The sequence below is a fragment of the Podarcis bocagei genome (genome assembly GCF_964188305.1).
Source record: "Podarcis bocagei genome assembly, chromosome: 16".
Lineage (NCBI taxonomy): Eukaryota > Metazoa > Chordata > Lepidosauria > Squamata > Lacertidae > Podarcis > Podarcis bocagei.
The window spans coordinates 9,758,397-9,783,241 of record NC_138142.1 but is presented as its reverse complement, the minus strand read 5'-3'; the positions used below and the strand labels follow the sequence as shown (position 1 = coordinate 9,783,241).

Here is a 24,845-nt window from a genome sequence, read left to right as displayed (position 1 = left end):
CTCGGTTTAAGAACTTAATTCATTTTGGAGGTCTGTTCTTAACCTGAAACTGTTCTTAACCTGAAGACCAATTTAGCTAATGGGGCCTCCTGCTGCCGCCATGCCGCCGGAGCACGATTTCTGTTCTCATCCTGAAGCAAAGTTCTTAACCTGAAGCACTATTTCTGGGTTAGCAGAGTCTGTAACCTGAAGCGTATTATAACCTGAAGTGTATGTAACCCAAGGTACCACTGTACCTTTATTGAACCCCCCCTCCCTGCAAATAAACACCAATACCTCCCCCTAGATTTATTTGAGCCCCTCTAAACTGTGCCAGCCTTTCAGCCACCAAGTGAAACTGTGCGAGCGGAGAGATCGTGCAAATTTCAGGTGAGGAAGGGCACCGATTAAAATTTCATGTATGGCGAGTTCCCCCGAGAGTGATGGCGGACGAGTTTTCCCTGTCGTGCTGAGTAAGCTGCTGTGATACAAGGTGACTTGAGGGCATGGAGAGGGAGCTGAACTTCTCTCCACCCTGCTGGAGTTATTGAAAGGGTGGACTCTGGTTTCCACAGGAAAGAAGAGCCAGGAGATGGCAGTCCAGTCTAGAACAAGAGTAGCAAAATAGTAGCATGGATGGGGAAGGACCATAGGTCAGTGGGAAAGCATCTGCTTTGGGTCTCAGGTTCAGTCCCCAGCATCTCCAACTCATGCTGGGGGAGCCCTCTTTCTGAAACTCTGGGGAGCCACTGCCAGTCAGTGTGGGCAATATTGAGCTAGATAGACCAAAGGTCTGACTCGTATTAAGCCAGCTTTCAATGTTCCTAAGTTCAGCAATAGGTACCCATATCCTTTTCAGACCACTGCATGAAGAATAAAAGTAGCTCATGAGCCTACAGAGACTGACCATCAATACAAAGGATGCCTATCCAGTGCAGTCGTCTCCAACCTGATGCCCTCCAGATGTTTTGGACTTCAACTCTCATCACCTCTAGTCACTGGTCATGCTGACTGGGGCTGGTGGGAATTGTCATCTGAAACATTTGGAGGGCACCAAGTTGGGGAAGGCTTGTCTAGAAGGCACTCAGATACCACATCAGCTGGAGAGAGGTGGGTTCAGATGTAATTATTTTGTTTATACCTCACTTTCTGTGGGACGTGGGTGGTGCTGTGGGTTAAACCACAGAGCCTAGGACTTGCTGATCAGAAGGTCGGCGGTTCGAATCCCCATGACGGGGTGAGCTCCCGTTGCTCGGTCCCTGCTCCTGCCAACCTAGCAGTTCGAAAGCATGTCAAAGTGCAAGTAGATAAATAGGTACCGCTCCAGCGGGAAGATAAGCAGCGTTTCTGTGCGCTGCTCTGGTTCTCCAGAAGCGGCTTAGTCATGCTGGCCACATGACCCAGAAGCTGTACGCTGGCTCCCTCGGCCAATAAAGCGAGATGAGCGCTGCAACCCCAGAGTCGGTCACGACTGGACCTAATGGTCAGGGGTCCCTTTACCTTTACCTTTACCTCACTTTCTAGGCAAAATGGGCTCCCATACCATGCTCATATGCCTCCTGAGTGATCCTGCTCACTCCTTCTCTTGCCTCCCACCCACATGATTTCTATCATTCAAGGGGGAGGATGAGAGCTGGGTTCTTCATCATGTAGGGAGCCTACTTGAATAGCCGGGAAGAGCTGTAGCTTAGTGGTAGCACATCTGCTCTACGTGCAGATGGTCCCAGGTTCAATCCCTGGGAGGGGATTCAAATTCAGAATTTCAGTGTTTGCAAATGCGGATTTTGTAACTCCCGCTCCTGTACTTCAAACTCAAAGTTTGATTGGAGAATTCCAGTTCTGTGCCCTACGCTTGCTTCTTTTCCACCGAAGAAGATGAGGATGGGTTGTTGACTCCTGAACTCAACTTACGGAACAGTGGAGCGATTCTCCGGTAAGTCTGGCAAGATGGGGTGGTCCTCTGTTTTCGATATTTCAGGTTTGGCTGTTGGGGACACAGATTCCCTGACCCCTGCATGCAAAGACAAGGATGAATTAGACCAGCAAGGGGTGGCTTATCCATCTTGGGGCAGAAGTAGAGAAAAGTCAGGCAAGCAGACAGACTGCCCAGCCAAGTTTTTCATGGGCTGGCAGGTCTCCTGCCTCACCATAAAAGCATGAAACCCTGTTCTGAGGAGAGTCTAGTTCTCCAGCTGATTTTTTTCTGGGGGCAGGTACCCTTCAAATGCAAAAAGAACGAAATGCAAAAACTCAAAACAGAAAAAATAACCCAGAGGCTGGAGGAAATTTGTGATCCTATCAAATGCCGTAGAGGCCCAGGCTGCAAGCCCTATTGGTGAGGTGTTGATTGCATTTGGCCTGCTCTCTGTACCACCTCCTAGTGACTGGAGCAGGGAATTGCAAGCAGTTTAGGGTTGGGTTGAGCCAATAGTGTGGGCAAACTCATGGACCACAACAGCAAAGAGGTCTATCATATGGGTACCTGAAAATAACAGGGTGGTGTATAAATATCAGATCAGTGCGGAATCCTCTTGGCTATGTCAGGTGATGCCAATGAGCCAATGGCATGCCACCGGCTGCTATATAAACCTTCTAGATCTGCTATGCTCCTCCAGTCTGGGCCATTCATAATTGAAGGCTATTCCCTCTACTCCACCTACAGCGAGGATAGCTCAGTGGCGTAGCGTGGGTTGTCAGCACCCGGGGCAAGGCAAGTAATTTGCGCCCCCTAACCCGTGGATTTGCGCCCCCTAACCTGTGGATTTGCGCCCCCTAACCCTAACCCTCAGATGTTGTGCCCGGTGCGGCCGGCCCCCCCTGCACCCCCCACGCTACGCCACTGGGATAGCTCAGTCAGTAGAGCACGAGACTCTTAATCTCTGGGTTGTGAGTTCAAGCCCCACATAGGACACAAGATTCCTGCATTGCAGGGGGTTGGACTAGATAGCCCTTGTGGTCCCTTCCAACTCTTCAATTCTATGATACTTGCCAGCCTATAGTTCCAAGCGCCTGACATCTCTGTTGTGCAGGGAAATGGAGCCATGCCTCCTGGTTTCTCAACACCAATTCTTCACCCAACCAACTTGACATGTGCACAAACAGACCCGGGCTCACCATAGAGTTGCCATATCCGGACTTTGTCATCGTAAGGCAGGTCATACTTCAGGGGATCTCCGACGGGGCCCTGGTAGTATGGCCTCATGATCGACTCTATGGCAGAGATGTGGGTCAAGCCAATGGCGTGGCCAAACTCGTGGACTGCCACGGCAAAAAGATCCATCCCATGGGTATCTGAAAATAACAAGGAGGCAGGGAGGCAGATGCACAAAGAAGTAAATAAATGTATAACTGGTTGACCTCCCCTTCCTTTTGCAAGCACACACATTGCAAATCATATGCAATTTTAAACAATAGAGTGGAGCTTCTTTCCCTTCCCTCCGAGTTTGTTTACGCAACAGTGTAAAATATAGAGAAAATCGTCAGCAGGGTATCTAGAATACAAAAAAAGCAAAAAGATGACAGCGTCGATCAGAATGCAATCAAAAGAAAAATTAAGAAAGGAATGGAAATGTGTTGAAGAATATATTGTACAAAATCATTCTATTAGAAATCTCTGGGTAAGTATAGATTGAACCCATTAAGTTAAGAAGCTATGTTTTTAATAGATGAATGATCATTCTAATGAACAAAACTGAACACAATATTAGAGTTGTGTGCTTTTTTTAAAGTAACAAGTTGGATATAACGCATATGGGTGAAGGAAGTCAAATGGGTATTTGGATAAAAGGAGAGGTGGTTATAGGGTTAGGTGTGGGGAATTTGTAGAAATAATATATTACATGTTATGTACAATGTTGAATGTGTCTGACAATTAACATGTACAGTCATACCTCGGGTTAAATATGCTTCAGGTTGAGCATTTTCAGGTTGCGCTCCGTGGCGACCAGGAAGTAATGGAACGGGTTACTTCCGGGTTTTGTCGCTCGCGCATGCGCAGACGCTCAACATGATGTCACGCGCATGCGCAGAAGCGGCGAATTGCAACCCATGTATGTGCAGACACGGGTTGCGTTCTACTCAGGATGCGAATGGGGCTCCGGAACGGATCCTGTTCACATCCAGAGGTACCACTGTAACGTGAATTATTATTTTTTTAATAAAAAAGAATAGCTTGCTATATCAGGCTCATGGCCCATCTAGTTCAGTATCCTATTCTCACAGCGGCCAACTAGATGCCCCTGGGAGACCAGCAAGGAAGATCCTGGTACAAGAGCAACGCTCCCCCTCCTGTGCAGAGCTGTCAACTTTTCCCTTTTCTTGCGAGGAATCCTATTCGGAATAAGGGAAACGTTGACAGCTACGCTCCTGTGGCTTCCAGCAGCTGGTACTTAAAGCATTGCTGCCTCCAGCTGTGTGAGCAGAGCAGAGCTATCCTCTCTAGGAGCCATTGATAGCCCTCTCCTCCATGAATTTGCCCAAGTCCATGAATATGTCCAAGCCATCTAAGTAGGTAGCCTTCACCACCTCCTGGCAGACTGATTTCCATAGGTTGACCATGTGGTGCATGAATAAATACTTTCTTTTATCTGCCCCAAATCTTTGGACGAAAACAGAAAATGACAACCTCCTCCCAGTTATTATTATTATTATTATTAATAATAATAATAATAATAATAATAATAATAATAATAATAAATTTATTTATACCCCACCCATTTGGCTGGGTTTCCCTAGCCCCTCTGGGCGGCTCCCAACAGAATATTAAAAACATGATCAAACATTAAAAACTTCCCTAAACAGGGATGCCTTCAGATGTCTTCTAAATGTCAGATCGTAGTTTATTTCTTTGATATCTGATGGGAGGGTGTTACACAGGGCGGGCGCCACTACCAAGAAGGCCCTCTCCCACCTCTCACCTGGGAGCTTTCTTTTCCTCTCTCTTACCTGGAGAAACTGCCAGTGACCTGTTTCTCACTCGGGGTCCTTCCACCATCTACAGTATCTGCCACTCTCATTTTATTCTCTCTCTGTCCTTGCCAACAGGCCTTGGCTTGCAAAGAACCCAATCTCATTGTCAACAGCAAGCTGCCAATTAACAGCACACTGCTAGTGCAACATCTCCAGCCCGACTCCTTGGCTGGACAGCTCCACTGCTGCTTCAGCAACTCTTACTTTGGATCTGCTCCTGCTGCTACAGCAGTTGACCCACTGGAAGCCTTTCTCTTTCTTTTCTTTATATACATATACGTGTGTGTGTGTGTGTGTGTGTGTGTGTGTGTGTGTATATAAATATACACACACACATCATTTCCAACAGTCATTTATTTTCTTATACAATGTTTTAGACTTCCATCAACCGCATCTGAAGATTTTTCAGTCTTTGTCACTTAATCTACATTTCTTCATTTCTCTATTACTTTTGTCCTTAACTAATACCTCTTTTCATAGTCTTCATTTCAATATTTTGCATAATCCTCCTTACAAAACGTCTTGCAATCCTACTAGTGTAATCTGTTTATTACAATTTCTTTTCAAATAATTCAAGTATCTACTCCAGTCCTCTAAGAATCTCTGGTCCCGCGGGTTTCAAATCCTTCCTGTCATCTTATCTAGTTCTGCATAGTCCATTAACTTCATTTGCCACTCTTCTTTCATCGGTAATTCTTCTTGTTTCCATTTTTGTGCCAATAATACTCTTGCTGCTGTTGTTGCATATAAAAACAATTTACTGACCTGTCTGTTAATATCCTCCCCAACAATGCCAAGTAAAAATGCTTCTGCTTTTTTTAAATAAATGTATATTTCAACATCATTTTCATCTCATTATATATAATTTCCCAGAAGCTTTTCACTTTCTTACGTTCCCACCATATGTGATAAAAAGTTCCTTCTTTTTCTTTACATTTCCAACATTTGTTACTTACTTTATACAGTGGTACCTCGGGTTACATACACTTCAGGTTACATACGCTTCAGGTTACAGACTCCGCTAACCCAGAAATAGTGCTTCAGGTTAAGAACTTTGCTTCAGGATAAGAACAGAAATCGTGCTCCGGCGGCGCGGCTGCAGCAGGAGGCCCCATTAGCAAAAGTGGTGCTTCAGGTTAAGAACAGTTTCAGGTTAAGAACGGACCTCCGGAACGAATTAAGTACTTAACCCGAGGTACAACTGTACATTTTATACATGTATAAAGGAAGCCTTTCCCTTTCTATAGAGGTCCGTCCTCCTTTGGCCTCCCCCTTCTTCCCTCGATGCTCATGGAGGCAAACAGGGCACTCCCGCACATTTCCGCAGCTCTCTTACCCTGACGTACCTGATGATCGGAAAGTCCAATATTCATCGTCGTCAAAGTGAGTGTCCCCGGCGGTGTGGTGTTCTCCCGGGAAGAAAGCGTGGGCGACTGTGCCGCCAGGACCGTCGAAGGGGTACCCGTCGTTGTGGTCCGTTTTGGAGAAGTCGATCTGGATGTCGGCATTGTTGCCAGCCACTTCGTGGAAATTCAGCGGCGTGATGTCGCTCCACACCTTCAGGGCGTAGTACATGAGGGCGCGGACTGTGTCGTGGCCCAGGTGAGATTCCTTGGGGAAAGTGCGAACTCTGGAATGGAAAAAGGCAGCCCATGATCAGAAAAGAACAGCCCCAAACTAAATTATACTCAGGGTAAGGTAAAGGTAAGGGGACCCCTGACCATTAGGTCCAGTTGTAGCTGACTCTGGGGTTGCGGCGCTCATCTCGCTTTATTGGCCGAGGGAGCCGGCGTACATCTTCTGGGTCATGTGGCCAGCATGACTAAGCCGCTTCTGGCGAATCAGAGCAGCGCACGGAAATGCCAATTACCTTCCTGCCAGAGCGGTACCTATTTATCTACTTGCACTTTGACATGCTTTCAAACTGCTAGGTTGGCAGGAGCAGGGACCGAGCAACGGGAGCTCACCCCGTCGCAGGGATTTGAACCGCTGACCTTCTGATCGGAAAGTCCTAGACTCAGGGTACTCAGGGTAGACCTACTGAAATTAATGGATCCAAGTTAGTCTTGTCTGTTATTTTCAATGGAAGCAACCCTGGATACAGCCACCTTTTTTGGATGACTGTGACACATTTGTTTTATATACATATGTACAGTGGTACCTCGGGTTACAGACGCTTCAGGTTACAGACTCCGGTAACCCAGAAATAGGACCTCGGGTTAAGAACTTTGCTTCAGGATGAGAACAGAAATCGCGCGGCAGCAGGAAGCCCCATTAGCTAAAGTGGTACCTCAGGTTAAGAACAGTTTCAGGTTAAGAACGGACCTCCGGAACGAATTAAGTTCTTAACCCAAAGTACCACTCTATTTATTAAAGATTTCTTAGTTTACAAAAATAATGTGCATTCTCTCTCTTTCCCCCCCCTCCAAGTTGCATTTTCTACAGATCAGTTTCATTTGTTGTGAGACATTAGTGTTACATACAGTGTTAGGTTAAGAAGAAAATAGGGGGAAAGAGGGGGAGGAAGGATTGGTGAGTGGGGCAAAAACAGTGGGGCAAAAACTGTTTAAATAACTAAAAGAAAGAAAGAAAGAACCCTAAAAATGAAAGTGCTAAAATTAGGTTTGCTGCTTGTTTGAAGAAAGCTTAGTTGATTAATTTGATGAGCTTTCAAGTGAGTGAAGAAATCTGCATAAATGCGTGTGCAGTTTTGAAGAGGAAAAAGAGAGAAAACATGTTTTGTGTGTCTTTAAGATTGTGCATGTGAAAACACACACACACACACACACACACACACACACCCTCATTCCCCCATGTGACAGTGAATGGCAGATGCCTCTTTCAAAATGGAGCCCTGCTTCCTGCAACCTTTGTAAACACTTACAAGATTTGTTTTGAGAAAAAAAAAAGTCATCTGATGAATTAGAGTGCTTTTTCATTTGCTTTAAAGGGTTTTTAATTAATCAAGCCGGTGAATTAATTAAAGGCTGCAGCCCCAATTAAAATTCCATGCCACGCCCTACTGTGATTTAAAGACAAAGACAGGAACTCAAGGACCTGTAGCCATTGTTATGGAACCATGGAGCCAGGAGGAAACTCTGAAGGCCATCTAGCTCAACCCTGTTCTGCAAACTGGCATCCCTGATAGATGGATGTCCCTCTTCCCCAAAGGGTTAAGGACTATTTTTCTGGAAAAAGAGGTGCCGGATCACACCATGAACTCCTCTATTGTTCTCTTAGAATGGCAATGGCGCTGAAATATACTCAGAGTCGAGAGTGGATTTCATGCTCTTTATTCCGCTCATAGTGTGAGGAGAATGAAAGTCCCCTCAAAGTATCTGCTTTATATACATTATTTACACAATGGGCTGCACGTGATTGGCTAATTCCGGAATTCTCCTGTAGGCCAATCAGGTTGTGGATTCACTTCCATCTGGAGCTGGATTGGATGGCTCCTGCAGACCAATCATACTGCTGCATTGTTCTAGGACCAGTCAGACTGCTGCACTCTGAATCCTATTGTTCTGAGACCAATCAGACTGCTGCATTTTGGATCCTATTGTTCTAGGACCAATCAGACTGCTGCATTATGGATCCTATTCAACTCAGTACATAACAGGCGCCCACCTGAGAGGTGCCGGAACTGAGTTCTGGTGAGCCCCGGCTGAAAAAAGCCCTGAGCGTTGCTCCCTCCCTTTGCTTCTTTGATCAAATCTGGAGCTCTCCACAACCGGAAGAATCTGGAGCCATTTTTCTTTGGTGCAAGAGGCAACTTTGCCTGTTGGAAATACAGCGAAGTAATTTTCCTGGTGTTTTTTCCTTTTCCTTTTTTTAAAAAATGAAAAACAACTGGTTATCTACAGGCAACAGTCTCCTGCTGAGACCTTTAAGATTGAAACGAAAGGGGGGAGACGGAGAGCAGTGGAGGATTTGAAGCGAAGAAGGAGAGCAGGAGAGAGCGAGCCTCGTCTCTGGAGGGGCCACGCGGTGTGGCACTCTCAAAACCAAGCGCAGCTGCTGCCTGACAAGAGCAGCAATTAGCCTGAGAGAGTCCCCTTGTGTACCAGCCAATGCCACGGGCTCAGTCTTGTCGCGATAGAGCCAGTGAGTCCTTTTCAAGAAACCCGCAACTTTCAATTTGGCCTGAGCGAAGGCGACAAATCCAGTTATCTCCCAGTGCCACGGGTCTGGAGCCAGTTAGCAGTTGATTTGCGCAAAGTCCCTTAAGAATCCGATTGGACAAATTCATTAGTTGGAAGCGTGTTCACTAATGAATCCCTGCAGGACACATAGAGGATGGCAGAGGCTTAGTTATCTCTCTGTACAGGTGACGTGTGGCTTCTTCTGTTGCTGTTTGTGAGTGTCCCTGCCCAACTGAACACACTGTCCAGCTTCTCAAAAGCGTCTGGTCAGATCAGACTCTCTCACCCAAAATAAAAAGGAGACCCGCTCGCTTAGAGGTTTTTATTTCTTTACGACAGCGGTAGGGAACCTATTTCAGCCCTGCGGCTACACCCCTTCCTAGTGAACCTTCCAGGGGCCACATGGCAATGGCGAATGAAGCCAGAGGCAAAAGCAGGTGGAGCAATGATTGTGAAAGTTACTTCTGTGCAGTAGGCTAGTTCCTACACACACACACATTTCTCTATTGAGGTGTTATAAGAATTTTAAGGCCTCAAATATAAAATCTATATTCATAAATGCACACATATCTAAATACAGTGGAACCTTGGGTTGCAAATGTGATCCGTGTGGGAGGCACATTTGCAACCCGCAGCGCCATGCCTGCACACGTGTGTGATGCAATTTGGGCTTCTGCACATGCACAAAGCGCGATTTAGTGTTTCTGCGCATGCATGAGCGCCGAAACCCAGAAGTAACCCATACTGGTACTTCCAGATTTTGGCACGTCCGTAACCTGAAAACGCGTAACCCGAAGTGTCTGTAACCTGAGGTACCACTATATATGAATCATGTGCCTGAAATAGTATTGGAGAGCAATCCTGGAGCCATTTTGACGCTCCCAATAACCTCAAATATTCCTCTGCAGGAAGGGAGGCAAATGGGGAAAGCTTTCCCATTGTTATTTTGCTTGCACATCCTGCCTTAAGGGCGTATTTGTGTATGAAAAGGGTGAGCCTGTGAGGTGGATTCAGGAACTAAAGTATTAAGCATCACAAAAGAATGGCCAGGCTGCGCAGATAATGCAATCGGTGACCGTTATCAGGTATCCTGGCAGACAGGATTTCTGCTGTAGATGCCTCCTTCTGTGATGTATGTATGATGTTTTGGGGGTGGTGGTGGTCTTGGGCTACAGGGTGGGCAATTTCAAAAGTCTATATGAGGGCTTGCGCACCATTGTTCAGGGTTCTCCTCCTTCCTGCGTGTGGTGAGTGGGGACCCTGTTGCAACAGTTCCTTGAATAAAGATTAGGCTTACTAGCCGCTTTGCTTCTCAATATATAGTCATACCTCAGGTTATGAACGCTATGGGTTGCGCATTTTTGGGTTGCAGACCACACTGCACCTGGAAGTACCGGAATGGGTTACTTCCAGGTTTCGGCACTTGCGCATTGTGCAGAAGCTCAAAATGACATCACGTGCATGCGCAGAAGCGCCGAATTGCGTCACGTGCGTGCGCAGACATGGCGCTTCAGGCTGCGAACATTACGGGTTGTGAACGTGCCTCCTGCATGGATTACATTCGCAACCCGAGGTATGACTGTACTTTGGACGGCCTCTGTTATTTTCTCCTACTGATGGGGAACCCACTTAAGGACTCTATACGGGCTCTGGAATACCCCATAAGAGTTCAAGGACACATTTCAGCCAGGCAAAAGAAACTGGGGGAAGAGTCCCCAGGGCCACAGAGAGAGAACGGGAGGGCCACATTTAGCCCTGGGGCTTGATGCTCCCCACACCTTTCTGGAAGATCTGAGCAGGCCTTTTGACACCCTCAGGATCCACTGGGTTAGGCTTCCAAGCCTCTGAGTTCTGTGCCAACAAACAAATTTTTAACAGCTCAGTGCCCTTGATTTCTGCCTCCACAAATCCCCCTTCTGCCTGCCCTTCTCCCTGGCCTTGTCACACAAAGCAGACAAGCATCTACAGCTCACTTGGCAGTGGCATGTTGACAAACAGCTCCAGCTGCTGACCTGCCTTTTTCTTAAAATGGCAGCTACTAACAGCATACGAATCAATCTGGCGAACCTGATTCAAAAACATCCACCCACCCCACTCACACATGAAAGTTCACCACAACCAATCACAAACAAGCAACCGGACCCTAGGCCAACCCCAATTTCTCTCACCACCAAAGGAACACAAGCGAATAGCAAAGAGAACCCTCACAAATGACGCTGACACAAAACCCCATACATACATTAAGCAAATTAGAAACATCGCCTCCCGACCCCCCCTCGCCTTCCCCCCCTTTTCTTTCTAATGTAACCCTAATGTCTCAACAAATGAAACTGACCTATGGAAAATGTAACTTGAAAAAAGAGACATGGCGCATACCTTTGTAAAACAAGAAAACTTTAATAAAAATATTAAAAATAAAATAAAAATGGCAGCTTCTTGAGAAGAACTAGTTCCTGGGACATGAGGCATATTTGGGAGGGGGGGTTTGCCATGGATGTGGCACAAACAGGCTCTGTGGAGGACACAAAGTTGTGCAGGAATGCAATTGTGAAGCGGCAGGCATGCTCCCCTGCTTTGTGTTGCTACCTGGCCACACCTGGCTTACGTAGCTCTTTAGTATGTCCTTTGGGACACTCAGCTACTTCAGAGATTTAACAAAAAACAAAACAAAGCAGATGTCCAGAGCAACTTAAAAAGCTCAGGTCTGATTATGGATGCAAGAAGACACCATTTTCCATTTTCTGCCTTTTATTTGTCACACATGGCACTGTTTCCATTCCACTGCAGTTCACCCCCTGCCGAAAAGTATGCCATTCGCCTCACTGCCTCACCCGAGCGAAATGACGCAACTTGCGTAATTTTTGTAACCCAGTTAAGTGCATCACGTAAAAGACATTGCCATTAAATTGTTCCGCGCCGTTCATTTCAGCGCGAAGGAAACGCAACGCAAGCAGGAGGGAAACAAAACCAATTATGGACCGAAAGCAACAGCAGAGAACGTATTTGCTGGATTGATTCCCATTCCGGTTTGTGGGATGAATAAGCAAACACTGTCAATTCCTGCTCCCACATTCCCATTTTTAATAGAAATCTCCGACATCCCGAGATCTGATTCATATGTTACCCACCTGGTGTGGGTGCTGCTTCCTCATGTCCGTATCTCAGAAATAATGTGGTAACAAATGAGTTGGCTTGAGAGCTGAAACAGAAGCTCAGCGTGAGGTGTTCTATTTCTGGACTGAACAATGTTTAGATGGAAGCAGGGGGATCTTAGTGGTTTGAGTCTTCTCCTTGGGGCCACCAATCTTGGATCCAGCATCAGGGGTTGGCGCTGTTGGGCCCCAGTTGAGGGCACACAGTCAATGCCCTGAGCCTTCTGCCTTGTTGCTGCTTGTTTCCTTGCAGTTTCTCCATGGCAAGCAGAGAGAAGAAGGAGCAGGTTAGGCTGAGACCGGTGACCATAAGGTCACCCAGGGAGCTTCAAGGCTGAGTGGGAATCTGAACTCCGTTCTCCCAGGTCAAACTCCAACACTAACCACGGCACTGTTTGTACACAATTGGGTCCAGAGGGCGAGGCAAGGAGAAAGAAGAGGTGCACGGCAGGTATATCCATTTGGGGCACTAGTCCAGCAACTTCTGGGGACGCAGCTGGTGCTGTGGTCCAAACCACTGAGCCTCCTGGGCTTGCTGATCAGAAGGTTGGCGGTTCGAATTCCTTCGAATCCCATTGCTCTGTCCCAGTTCCCACCAATCTTCGAAAGCACGCCAGTGCAAGTAGATAAATAGGTACCGCTACGGCGGAAAAGTAAACGGCGTTTCCATGCACTTTGGTTTCTTTCACGGTGTTCCGTTGCGACAGAAGTGGTTTACTCATGCTGGCCACATGACCCAGAAAGCTGTCTGTGGACAAATGCTGGCTCCCTCGGCCTGAAGCGAGATGAGCGTCACAACCCCATAGTCTCCTTTCACTGGGCTTAACAGTCCAGGGGTCCTTTACCTACCTTTTACCTTATCAGCAACTTTAGCTCACTCTTGTCTGCTCACTTTCCCTCAGCAAGCCCCCACTTGCTTTTTTGGGGGGCGGAGTTGTTTTGGAAATATCTCACCCCCCAAAAAAGTCTTTGGGCTTTCTGGGGATTTTTTCAACAGTTTTCTTTAGAAATTCGCATGGACGCCATTTTGCGATTCCGGACGAGTCTGGGGAAACCCAGACATATGGCAGCTTAAGGGTTAATTCTGTTAAAGTCACCTAGCCAAGAAGAGGATGGGTAGAGGTGTTGCTTAGCAACCAGCATGATCTTAGCTGAGGTAGCACATGCTCTCTGATTGGCTGTGTAGTTCTGAGACGTTTCCTGTATGTTTCGTTGAATGTCACCCTGTATGTTTAAGGCGCGACTTTTGCTGTTCTCCTTAAATCCTACACTATTTTTCTTCAGTTTCCTCAGTGAAATGTTACCAAGATTTCTTTTCTCTCTGGGCTCTCTGGTCTGCATTATTTAAGGAACTTTGCCAACATGCCAGCCATTGGTTTTACCTATCACTGGCTCTGTCTGGCTCCACTTGCTTATTCTCTTTGGCTACTGCCCTACAAGTCCCAATGGGCTTGCCAAGCACAACTGCATTTTGTAGTAGCTTCACATGTAGCAGGAAGCAGCAACTGAACCACAGCTCTCTCCTCTGTGTGTGCGCGTGCGTGTGCGATTTGTTCCACAGTTAACACAATAGAAAGCAATTAATATTAGCATTGATATTCTCCCTGCCCCCCTGCCTAGTAATGCAAGCTGTCTCCCGGGGGTGGGGGGGTGGGTGAGCGCTGTTGCTCCTTATTGTGACTCAGCAACCCTCCACCCGCTCTTTGCTGTAAGCCTAACTGGCATTTGAAAGCCGGCTGAGAGCCAAGCCGTCTGCGGGGATTGTTTTGGCTTCAAAAGACCACGCAGAGTCAATGACTTGAAAAAACACAGAGCTCTTCCTTTCATTGAGATTGACAGCAGCCGGGTTGAATCGCTGTGTGGGGACGCTGAGTCAGCTCACAGGCCTGGAGTCCCACTTGCTCCTACGATTGCTGAGTCAGCTTGCCAGTCTGGGTATCACCAAGTCCCCGCTCGCTTCTCTGAGCAACGAAATATGACAGGCAGGGTTATGCCTGAGCAATTTCATGAGAAAGGAGAGAAATCTTTTCTCCTGCCCTCTCTGGCTCCAGCATATTGACTTCCCTGCTGATCAGGGACCATATTCCTTTTCTAAGCCCTGCTCCTAGGAAATCAACCACACCACATCTCTTTGTGTGGGATGCTTTGTTAAAATGCTGTTTAGAGCGAGGGGCTAGATCAAAGTGATTGTGTTCTGGGGCTCAGCGTCCTCTCCAGGGTCTTTGCAAAGGTGGTGAAAGGTCTGAGCTGCTCCAGACCGATTTTTTATTTTCCACAGGTGTGTTCTGCAACATGCCATTGATGCAGTGATAGTGAAATACAGTGGTACCTCAGGTTAAGTACTTAATTCATTCTGGAGGTCCGTTCTGAACCTGAAACTGTTCTTAACCTGAGGTACCACTTTAGCTAATGGGGTCTCCCGCTGTCGCCACGCGATTTCTGTTCTCACCCTGAAGCAAAGTTCTTAACCCGAGGTACTATTTCTGGGTTAGCGGAGTCTGTAACGTCTGTAACCTGAAGCATCTGTAACCCGAGGTACCACTGTAGTAGCAGATTTATACTGGACATAGTTTGTACATTGGCCATATCCACACCATACACGAAAACAGCAATGATACCACTTTAAACAGCCATGGCTTCCTGCAAAGAATTATGGGAGGTGTAGTTTGTTCAGGGTGCTGAGAGTACCGGTAATTAGGAAACCCCTATTTCCCTCACACAGGAACAATTCCCAGAGTTCCTTGGATGTTAGACTACACTGGGAATTGTAGCTCTGTGGAAATGTAGCTCTGTAGCTCTCTGCAAAATGAATAAAATCAACGGTTTAAAGAATACATTCTAAGCTAAAAGTATAGATTAAAATAGGCATCACCTTTATTATACAGTGGCACCTTGGTTCTTGAATGCCTTGTGACTCGAACGTTTTGGCTCCCAAACGCCGCAAACCTGGAAGTGAGTTTTCTGGTTTGCGAACATTTTTTGGAAGCCGAACATCCGACGCGGCTTCCGACTGAGTGCAGGAAGTTCCTGCAGCCAATTGGAAGCCGTGCCTTGGTTTTCAAACATTTTCGGAAGTTGAACGGACTTCCGGAACGGATTCCGTTCGAGAACCAAGGTACGACTGTACTGGGTATCCGGTATATTCTGTTCACGTTTAACCATTATATGCTTATATTTTGGTTACTGATTTTATACAGTCCTTTAAAAAAAAAGGTGAAAAATACACATCAACTTTACATTGCCTGCCTGAACAGAAAGGTTTTAAGGAGGCACTGAAAAAAATAGAGGGAAGGCACCTGCCTAAAGTCAATGGGTGCAGGAGACGCCACACTAAAAGATTGGTCCCTTAAAAGTGCAAAATAAATATTATTTGGTACTTGTTTTAAAAGTGCCAGTTCCACAGTTCTAAATGCTTGAACGGGCAGATGGCCCCATGTTGTTCAGTGCAAAGGAGAACAGAAGACTCAGGAATATACCACTGGACAACATAAAGGAATATTCACTGAGGCCTGTTTATTTTTTATTACAAGCTGGGAATCCCTTTACGATTTCTGTTGGGCTTTGTGTTCACCAACACCTGATTTTTGCAAGGGGCAGCAGGGGGCGCTCTTGCCACACAGAGGTCCCAGAACTAAAGTGCATGAGCTGCAGTGCTTGGAGTTCCAGCCTGCCTTTTCCCCTGGGGACAGCAGAGCTCCAACTACTGCGGTTGTTAAAAATCCAAACAACAGAATAAATCAAACGCAAACCCCCACATTTATCTACTTTCCACTTGATCTCGGTTCAACCTGTTGAGGACTCTGGTAACGATGTTCTTCCCCAGCACAGGAGGTCATTAAGCCGAATATCTCTCCTGAAAACAGCCAAGCGCTCCTGCAAGATAAAGCTGTCACGATGGCCGCCACCAACTGCTTGGGAGCCCCAGTGGGGAGGGTGCCATCGTGCCCATGTCTGGCTCGTGGGCTTCTGAGAAGCAATAGTATACAACTTTAAACAATTGTGGCTTCCCCTAAAGAATTCTGAGAACTGTACTTTGCTAAGGGAGTTGTTAAGAGACCCCAATTTCCCTCACACGGCTACAATTTCCACAGTGGTTTACCTATCAATTGCTTTTCCCAAGGAACTCTGGGAATTGTAGCTCTGTGAGGGGAATAAAGGTCTCCTAACAACTCGCAGCTCCTTCGCAAATAGAAGGGGAAGAAATGGAGACAGTGAGATATTTTACTTTCTTGGGCTCCGTGATCACTGCAGACGGTGACAGAGGTCACGAAATTAAAAGACGCCTGCTCCTTGGGAGAAAAGCGATGACAAACCTAGACAGCATCTTAAAAAGCAGAGACATCACCTTGCCAACAAAGGTCCATATAGATAAAGCTATGGTTTTCCCAGTAGTGATATATGGAAGTGAGAGTTGGACCATAAAGAAGGCTGATGGCCAAAGAATTTATGCTTTTGGTGCTGGAGGAGACTCTTGAGAGTCCCATGGACTGCAAGAAGATCAAACCTCTCTATTCTGAAGGAAATCAGCCCTGAGTGCTCACTGGAAGGACAGATCCTGAAGCTGAGGCTCCAATACTTTGGCCACCTCATGAGAAGAGAAGACTCCCTGGAAAAGACCCTGATGTTGGGAAAGATTGAGGGCACAAGGAGAAGGGGATGACAGAGGATGAGATGGTTGGACAGTGTTCTCAAAGCTACCAGCATGAGTTTGACCAAACCGCGGGAGGCAGTGGAAGACAGGAGTGCCTGGCATGCTCTGGTCCATGGGGTCATGAAGAGTCGGGCACGACTAAACAACAACAACAACAACAACAACAACAACAACAACAACTCACAGCTTCCTTAGCAAAGCACAGTTCCCAGAATTCTTTGGGGAAAGCCACAATGGTTTAAATTGGTATGATACTGCTTTAAATGTGTAACTGCAAAGTTGGCCACCATCTAACGTCCCCCGGCAACAAATCGGAATGCGTGCTCAGCAAATACCGAACCTCCCTGCAGGCTTTTTTTTGGGCAGCAAATGAACAGGGATGAATGTTCCACAGACAGGCTACCTTGAAGTGCCCTCTGATCAGCAGTGGCCCCATTCAAGCACGCAAATAATCACGGATGGCTGAATCAGCCCTTGAGCCATTCCTCCCCACCAGCACTGCAAGTGCAAAAGATTTAACAGCCAACCTCCAAGATAAGTTCCTTTTGTTCCACTTGGTTGCTGACTGAGCATGCCTCTTCCTCCTTGCCTCCGATTCAGCGAGATCAGGGAGAGAGCACCGAGGTGTCTTCATCAATTTCAGCGTGGCTTCATCTATATTTCAAAAGAGAATAGTCACTCAGGCAGGGGAGATGAGGAGAGTTTCTGCCTTGAAACAGCAACGTCAACAGTGTACAGTGGTGCCTCGCAAGACGAAAAGAATCCGTTCTGTGATTCCCTTCGTCTAGCGGTTTTTTCGTCTTGCGAAGCAAGCCCATTGAAGGATTAGCGGATTAGCGCTATTAGAGGCTTTTAGCGGCTTATCTGCTGATCGGATCAGCTGATAAGCGGCTTAACGGCTTAGAAAAAGGGGGGGGGAAGGAAAAAAAACCAGCAGGAACTCGCAAGACATTGTCGTCTTGCGAAGCAAGCCCATAGGAGATTCATTTTGCGAAGCACCTCCAAAACGGAAAACTCTTTCGTCTAGCGAGTTTTCCATCTTGCGAGGCATTCGTCTTGCGGGGCACCACTGTATTTCCATAACAGCCATTTCAGATATGAAACATACCTCCCCACCATGCACTATAGGCAAAGGTAAAGGGACCCCTGACCACTAGGTCCAGTCATGGCCAACTCTGGGGTTGCGGTGCTCATTTCGCTTTATTGGCCGAGGGAGCCGGTGTACAGCTTCCGGGTCATGTGGCCAGCATGATTAAGCTGCTTCTGGCGAACCAGAGCAGCGCACGGAATAGGCGGTACCTATTTATCTGCTTGCACTTTGATGTGCTTTCGAACTGCTAGCTTGGCAGGAGCTGTGACCGAGGAATGGAAGCTCACCCCGTCGCGGGGATTCAAACCGCCGACCTTCTGATTGGCAAGTCCTAGGTTCTGTGGTTTAACCCACAGCGCCACCCGCGTCCCCACCATGCACTATACAAAGCAGCTAATATAGGAACGTGGTAAATACCCACTGATTCATGTAGCTCACTATTCCCTGCACTGGTTGGCAGCATTTCTCTCCAGGATTTCAGACAGGATTCTTTCATAGCCTGACCTGGAGATGCTGGGGACTGAACAGATGTCCTGGTGCAGAGGCATAGTTTTCCCCGACAGAGAAAACACGTGTCTGAATTTGCATATACCCTACTGTAGATGTAACCAGAGTATTTCAGAACTGTTTGCTCTGGTTGCTAATAAGATATCATCTCCTAAAGCAGCCTGGAGGAGTGTTGTCTAGCAATAAATATAATATGCAGAAAAACAGCACTATTCAGAAGTATGCAAACCCCCCTGAGTAAATCCATAATATTACTTGTGTTTGGTATTCCTTTGCTGCTCTATTCCTTTCCTCCTGCTAAGCGAGTTCTTAAGACTATTTTATTTGAGTGTGTATTTTTTATTTAAAAAGAGCCTGTGTTTATTATTATTATTCACATGCCCAGGTGCCGATACCCCCCTCCCCTTCCCACCCCCGGAAGCCAGACAACACATCAGGTAAAATGCAGGACAACATACTTGGGATTAAAATGGCCACAGCTTTCTTAATTTCAAATGTAGGAAAACCTTGGCTTAGGCATTGGGCATGTATCCTTCTCAGCTCCCTTGCTGGGGGTCTGAGGCAAGACAGGGTCAGTTGGTGATATGGGGATACTATCACAGCATTCACACAGCTGGCCCCCAATCTGTTAAGTTGTGGGTAGACATATCAGATGACACAGCGATTCTTCAAACAGCTCTTGTTTATTCAGAGGCCAGAACAGAACTAAACTAAACTAAACTAAACTAAACTAAACTAAACTAAACTAAACTAAACTAAACTGAGGGGTTCAGTCAGCCTGCTTATATAGAGCTCCAGTACCATGTAACTGTAACAATTTCCTAAAACTATCCAATCACTGAACGTCACTTTCGATCCCTTATTTGCATAACTATTTACACTATCCCCCTGCTGGCCCAGGGGGAGAACTTCAGTACATAACACAATCCATGTTGCTGAGGGGAGTTCTATGACCCACCACCATATACTTGTGGTCTGAGACTCCCCTCAATGCCCCCTTTAATGGGGTCCCTGGTATCACCGCCGCAGGTGGGGTGTGTCACCACACCACCCCTTCTATCGATTGATGGACTAGACTGGATTCCATCCAAGGCCTAAAACCGCCAAAGCTACGGGGAAGTCAAAACCTGCAGAGCAGGGCAAATTCCTTCCCGGCTCTGAAAAACAGCAACCATCATCCGACCACAGCAACATTCATGGACCTGGAAAGGAGAAGGTTAGCCTGTAAAGAAAGAAACCGTTAGAGGGAGGGCTGACTGCACTGCCAGTGTCAGCTCCGGCCTCTTTTTAAATCTAAGGAGTGGACCAGAGTGAAGCCTGCGCTTCCACGGTCCTCTCCTTTAGCTCAGCCCCCTGGCCTGCTGCGGATTGGCTGATTCAAATATGGAGGTTCGGCGGGAACCCATAGGCCTTTGCCTAGAGCAATGGCCCAACAGCACGGCGTGGTTTCGGGTGGGTGGCGGGGCTGCGTGCTGGGCCGCAAAACGTCGCCCACCGCCGGAGACACGGCGAGCATCCATTATTAAATTTGTATACCGCCCTTCCCCTGAAGATCTCAGGCAAGCTCACAGCATAAAAATACAAGATAATACAGGTATACAAGGTCCTGTATACCTGAAGGAGCGTCTCCACCTCCATCGTTCTACCCGGACACTGAGGTCCAGCACCGAGGGCCTTCTGGCAGTTCCCTCACTGCGAGAAGCCAAGTTACAGGGAACCAGGCAGAGGGCCTTCTCGGTAGTGGCGCCCTCCCTGTGGAACGCCCTCCCACCAGATGTCAAAGAGAAAAACAACTACCAGGCTTTTAGAAGACATCTGAAGGCAGCCCTGTTTAGGGAAGCTTTTAATGTTTGATGTATCACAGTATTTTAATATTCTTTTGGAAGCCGCCCAGAGTGGCTGGGGAAACCCAGCCAGAGGGGCGGGGTATAAATAAATTATTATTATTGTTGTTGTTGTTGTTGTTGTTATTATTATTATTATTATTATTATTATTATTATTATTAAACACAAAATACATAATGGAAAAGGAATGAAAACAAACCAAAACAATAACCCTTCCCTGCTCTCCCGCCTCCCACAAACACAATTACAGTAAAAGGAAATAGGATGTTAATCAGCCAAAGGCTTGGTTGGTTGAAGAGGAATGTTTTCGCCAGGCACTTAAAGGTCTTTAAAGAAGGCACCAGGCGAGTCGCCCGAGGGAGCACATTCCACAAATGGGGAGCCACTGCAGAAAAATCTTGTGGACCTCTCACGAAGGAGGCACATGAAGAATTATATATTTAGACATGTCTGCTGATATATAGAGGTTTTTTTAATGACATTGTTTGCTGTAATTGTTAGGATCGTTTTTCATTTGTATGGTTCATAAGCCGCCTTAAGTATGATTTATCATTGAAAGGCAGCGTATTGATGCAGAATCGATCAGTCTTTGCTCCAACAGGAAAGCGAACATATCCAAGATTTATTTCTGATACCCCAGACCATGGCTTGAAGAATGGTCTAAAGCTGTCGTCCCCCACCCCCCGCAGTCATCGCAGACTCCTGACTCATTATGCATTTATAAATGATATAATTACTGCCTGAAAAATGACTCAGAAATCTGCAACTTCATAACATCAGAACTCGTGGACATTCAATGGAGCTGAATGTTAATAGATTCAGGAACAGATGAAAGAAAGGACTTCATCCATGGAGGAGAGGGCCTTCTAGGGTTACTGGCCATGATGGTTAGGATATCTCTCCACAGTTGGGAGGCAGCAATGAATGCTTTCAAATGCTAGTTGTTGGAAACCACCGGAGGCTGTTGTGCTCAGTCCTGCTTACGGGTTTCCCATAGGCATTTGTTTGTTCCCTGCAAGACCAGGATGCTGGACTAGAGTGGCCATTTGGCTGACCCAGCAAGCTAGTCTCATGTTCTTAAGGACTGGGAGATCTTTCCTTCCTCTGCCTCTGAATACCAGTCAGTGAGGACCATGAGGAGGGCAGGCTTTCCATAGGCATCTGATCGGCCACTGTGAGATCAGGATATTGAACTAGGTAGATCTTTGGTCTCATTCAGGAGGGCGCTTCTTATGCTATACCTGAAGGAGCATCTCCACCCCCATCGTTCAGCCTGGATACTGAGGTCCAGCTCTGACGGCCTTCTGGCGGTTCCCTCACTGTGAGGTTACAGTGAACCAGGCAGAGGGTCTTCTCGGTGGTGGCACCTGCCATGTGGAATGCCCTCCCGTCAGATGTCAAGGAAACAAACAACTATCTGACTTTTAGAAGACCTCTGAAAGGTCCCTCTGTTTAGGGAAGTTTTTAATGTATGATTGTAATGTGTATGGGTTGCTCGTGCGTAAGTTGCCGCCTCTCCAGGCTTTGTTGCCTTGCTAAACCTTTCAGTCTGGGCAGCCCTTCACTTCGTGGCTGCCTCAGTCGCTAGCAGAATCCGTCAGTGGGCGTTTCTTAAATCTTTTCCAGCATAAAAGTTGTTTGACACCCAGTCTCCTCCTACTCTCTCTGCGCAGAAGTCTTCTGCGCAGGGTGGGCGTGGGTAGCGGAGGACCCGTGCTCTCCCCGCTGGTGTCCGGTGAAGAGTCCTGGAGCCCCCTCGCCGATTCCCCCATCAGCCCCTCTATATCCCTAGTGTTGCGCTGATTTGCTTCCCCATCTGCTGAGCTGCCTCTCTCCCTGCTGGGCCCTTCTCCAGCATCATTTGAGAGCCTTCCCTCCGCCTCTAGCTCCGATGTCAGTTCCCTGACAATGATGTTTTATCATGTTTTTAATATTCTGTTGGGGGCCACCCAGGGTGGCTGGGGAATGAATTAATAAATTATTATTATTATTATTATTATTATTATTATTATTATTATTATTACACTCACTGTTTTTCTTTACATAAAGTCAACAACAACAATAATAATAATAATAATAATAATAATAATAATAATAATAATAATAATAATTTATTTATACCCTGCCCATCTGGCTGAGTTTCCCCAGCCACTCTGGGCGGCTCCCAATCAAGTGTTAAAAACAGTACAGCATTAAATATTAAAAACTTCCCTGAACAGGGCTGCCTTAAGATGTCTTCTGAATGTCAGGTAGTTGTTTATCTCTTTGACATCTGATGGGAGGGCGTTCCACAGGGCGGACTCCACTACTGAGAAGGCCCTCTGCCTGGTTCCCTGTAACCTCATTTCTCGCAATGAGGGAACCGCCAGAAGACCCTCAGTGCTGGACTCAGTGTCCGGGCTGGATGATGGGGGTGGAGACGTTCCTTCAGGTATACAGGACCGAGGCCGTTTAGGGCTTTAAAGGTCAGCACCAACACTTTGAATCGTGCTCGGAAACGTACTGGGAGCCAATGCAGATCTCTCAGAACCGGTGTTATGTGGTCCCGGTGGCCACTCCCAGTCACCAGTCTAGCTGCCACATTCTGGATTAATTGCAGTTTCCGGGTCACCTTGAAAGGTAGCCCCATGTAGAGTGCGTTGCAGTAGTCCAAGCGGGAGATAACTAGAGCAACCCCCGAAGGTCCACACACAAGATACGTGCAGGGAATTGCTTCGAGTTTCCTCAAAAGGAAAAACAAAAACAAAAAACAGGCACGTCATGCCATTTCCAAGCTGCTCTTTAAGAGAGAACAGATTACACGCTCTCCTTTAAATTTAAGTGGCGTGCACTTCCAATTTCAACGAAAGCGCGGGCCAACCAATAAAAGCAAACTGTTCCTTCTTTTCGCTCCTGGGCACCTTGGTGCATCCGATAAGACGGGGGAGAAATAATTACATGAATTTAATTAGGAACTGAGAAGGAGAGTCCTGGTGATGTGGCGATAAGGGAGGGGGAGGCGGAGGAAGGGAGGAGGGGAAGCTTGAAGAGCTGTTCAAAAGACAGTGGCTGCTGTTCAAAGCCTGAGTCACACAGAGCTGCCCTAAAAGCGTCTCCGCACTTGGCAAAGAAAGAGGGCATCATAATTAGTAGGTTCCTTCAAGCTTTTTCCAAAACCAGAGGGAGGGGAGCCCCTGGCCCAGGAGCTGTGAGCGGCCCTCACGTCCTCTCTATCCGGCCCTCGGAATTCTCCCCAGGCCCTGCCTTTACAACCCAAATGGGCTTTTGCCTGGCTGCACTGTGTCCTTGAACTGAGGATGCTTCCTGCTCGCCTGGATGGAAGACAGCAAGGTCCGTGAGGTTGTGTGCATAGAAAGTAGCCTACTTAGAGCAGTGGTGAAATGTACTCCCTTTTTGCCCCACCCACTTCTGCTTCTGGCCCCTCCCACCAGTGGCATACGACCCCCAGAAAGTTGCCCAGAAGGGAATGACTGCTCCCTGCATAAAATGGGGGGCGCCCTTTGCGTGGACGCGCGCAGCCCCTGGATCTGGAGCGGCTCCATCAGCATAGGCTTGGCTTCGCCTTCCCTCAGGTGGGATACCTGGAGGTCTCTGCCTACCCCAGTCAGTTGTCCAATCCCACCTGGGGGAAGCGTTGCCAAGGAGACCAGGCTAGGTAGGGGAGGGACTACCTGCCCACACAATAGAGGGAGGATCTTACCTGGGAATCCTCACTTGGCTCCAGAGCTTCTCCCACCCTCAACCACCCTCAGTTGATGTCTTATTTTGCAGGTTAACTTTTCTTCACAGGTTTTGCAGGTTAACTTTTCTTCACAGGTATGCGGGCACTGCTACGTTAAGGTCGCTGTTAAAGGGCCGGAAAGGAATTCCCCTGCATTGGCAGGTTTCGCCTTTCCCGTAGCAAAACGTCACAACTTTGGCGGTATCAGGCCTTGGGCGGAATCCTTTAGTCCATCTTCCTCTTTGCAGCGGCGATACCAGGGTTCCCCGTTAAAGGGGTTTCTGAAGGGAGGCTTTGACCGTACACTGAAAGGTTGTCATTGTTCTCTCCTGTGGCGGCGGCGTAACAATGGCGGCTATCTCTGCTTGAACATATGTTCTCCAGAGCCAGCCCATCCCCCCCCACTGGATAACCCTGATGCTCCCTAGGTCCCCGGCTGGGGACTGGGGAGGGAGAACGCCCAATGCCTGATCCAAGGTCTACCCACATTTGAAATTTAATAAAGTTGTGGCCAATTTAATCCCATAGCACGTTGTCTTGAGTCGTTATTCCACATGATGGGTGGGGGGACGACAGCTCGGGATCTGGGGGACTCTGCCTGTCCACGCAATTTTCCTCCCTTGGGGAGGAAAAAAGCTCTCTGTTCCTCTGAAACAGAGAGCCACTTTTTTGGCTGTGGGCAACGTGGAAATCCTGCGTTGAGGAAACTAGCCTTCTGCAAAAAGATGCACAATTTCCTTCATTTCGCTTAGCTGTCTCTGGATTTTGGGTTATCGTGGGGAAAGAAGAG

General features: G+C 47.3%; 1 protein-coding gene across 2 annotated transcripts in view; it reads right to left on the bottom strand.

Annotated features, from left to right (window-relative positions):
• Positions 1-24,845, bottom strand: part of MMP17 (matrix metallopeptidase 17) — a 273,972-nt gene that overhangs the window by 128,901 nt on the left and 120,226 nt on the right. For both annotated transcript variants that reach the window (XR_014002950.1, XM_081174927.1), the window contains exons 3-6: positions 17,420-17,546; positions 6,294-6,577; positions 3,094-3,270; positions 1,891-1,990 (exon numbers count right to left, since the gene is read on the bottom strand). Coding sequence is in view for 1 of the 2 variants with exons in the window: in XM_081174927.1 (XP_081031053.1) it covers positions 1,891-1,990; positions 3,094-3,270; positions 6,294-6,577; positions 17,420-17,546 (688 nt within the window). In the remaining variant the exon portion in view is untranslated. The remainder of the gene's footprint in view (positions 1-1,890; positions 1,991-3,093; positions 3,271-6,293; positions 6,578-17,419; positions 17,547-24,845) is intronic.